This window comes from Eimeria mitis, genomic scaffold (assembly GCF_000499745.2).
Source record: "Eimeria mitis Houghton genomic scaffold, Emh_scaff520, whole genome shotgun sequence".
NCBI classification, from domain to species: Eukaryota; Apicomplexa; class Conoidasida; order Eucoccidiorida; family Eimeriidae; genus Eimeria; species Eimeria mitis.
Genome location: NW_013573492.1, coordinates 7,363 through 8,534, shown reverse-complemented (window position 1 = coordinate 8,534; position 1,172 = coordinate 7,363). Strand labels below are relative to the sequence as shown.

The 1,172-nt window shown below is 55.5% G+C and overlaps 1 protein-coding gene across 1 annotated transcript in view; it reads left to right on the top strand.

The window, feature by feature from the left end:
- Positions 1-1,060, top strand: part of EMH_0014940 (uncharacterized protein) — a gene marked incomplete at both ends in the record, with an annotated part of 1,614 nt that extends 554 nt beyond the window's left edge. Inside the window, one exon of the mRNA XM_013500267.1 lies at positions 3-1,060. Within this exon, the coding sequence (XP_013355721.1) occupies positions 3-1,060 (1,058 nt within the window). The remainder of the gene's footprint in view (positions 1-2) is intronic.
- Positions 1,061-1,172: the final 112 nt, after the last annotated feature.

Sequence of the window (1,172 nt, the reverse complement as noted above, 5' to 3'; positions counted from 1 at the left end):
TGATGCCTCAGCTTCGACTGTGCCCCCAGCTAAACAGCCGCGCAGTGGGCAAGAGCTACACGAGAGCTCCGGCGTACCGGTAGCCCAACAGCAGGCCATATCCCCGCAATTGGCCCCTAGTGCGTCTGCCTTGCCTGGCACACATTCTCTGAGAGCTTCTCCGGTTGCCGTATCCGATCCCACACATTGGGGTGCCAGCCACAGTCAGAAAGAGGTCGATGCCGCCGATGCGCTGCTGCAGCTGTCAACGAGTACTTCGTCTGTGGAGGCCGCCGGTGGCGGGGCCCGAGAACAAGGTGGGGAAGAGCCTCAACCGTCAACGTCTGCCGAATCAACGCAAAGTGCTCGCCGTTTGCAAAAACGTCTTTCTGTGGCTGAACGCGCGGAAGCTGAGGTACCAGCTGCTCTTGCTCTGGGGAATTTGCCCATTTCCAGTCACCCGTTTGTTCGTCTACCGGTCGTAGACAAATCTAAACTTCTGAGAAGTTTCAGCTCCACAACTGCTGTATGTGAAGGCTGGCTTACGGCAAAGCCGACCGTTTTGCTGTCTAGGGCGCGCGAGCACCTTGCAAAGCCCTCACTCACCCCCGAGGAAATGGAAAAGCTAACCTACGACGCTGAGCGGTTGTGCAAGTATATTGTGCACGCTACGTCTCCTGACAAACATGCTCCTTCGCGCATTGTTGCGGAGTACCTAGGGCTCCGCTTCCTGTGTATGGACATAATTGTGGCAACTCTGCAGTTACTGGGGGAACCGGCGAGTGGACCCTGGTGGGAGAGAGTTACTGGCAAGATCCGTCTTGACTTCACTAACCAGTGGCAACTGCTTTCTCCCCCGAACACTCTCGCGAAAACTCACTATAGCAAGATACTTTGTCGGGAGCTTAATTTGGCGTTGCGACTTTTAATGACGGGAAAGCGCCCTTCAGACGTCGACCTTATCAAGATTAAACGGATGCTTTTCTGCTCGCGACTGTCTCCGCGGCGCTTTAAAGGTAGCACATTTGATGCCTGGCGAAATGACGACAAACCCTTTTGTAGCCCAAAAGGTCCCGCCTGACGGCCTACGGGAGATAGCACCCTCGTTGTGCGTCCTGCGTTTGGTTGAGGAGCGCAACGAGGTAAGCTATTTCAGGCAGCTTACCTCGAAATTAGGGGCCTGGTCACCGTCC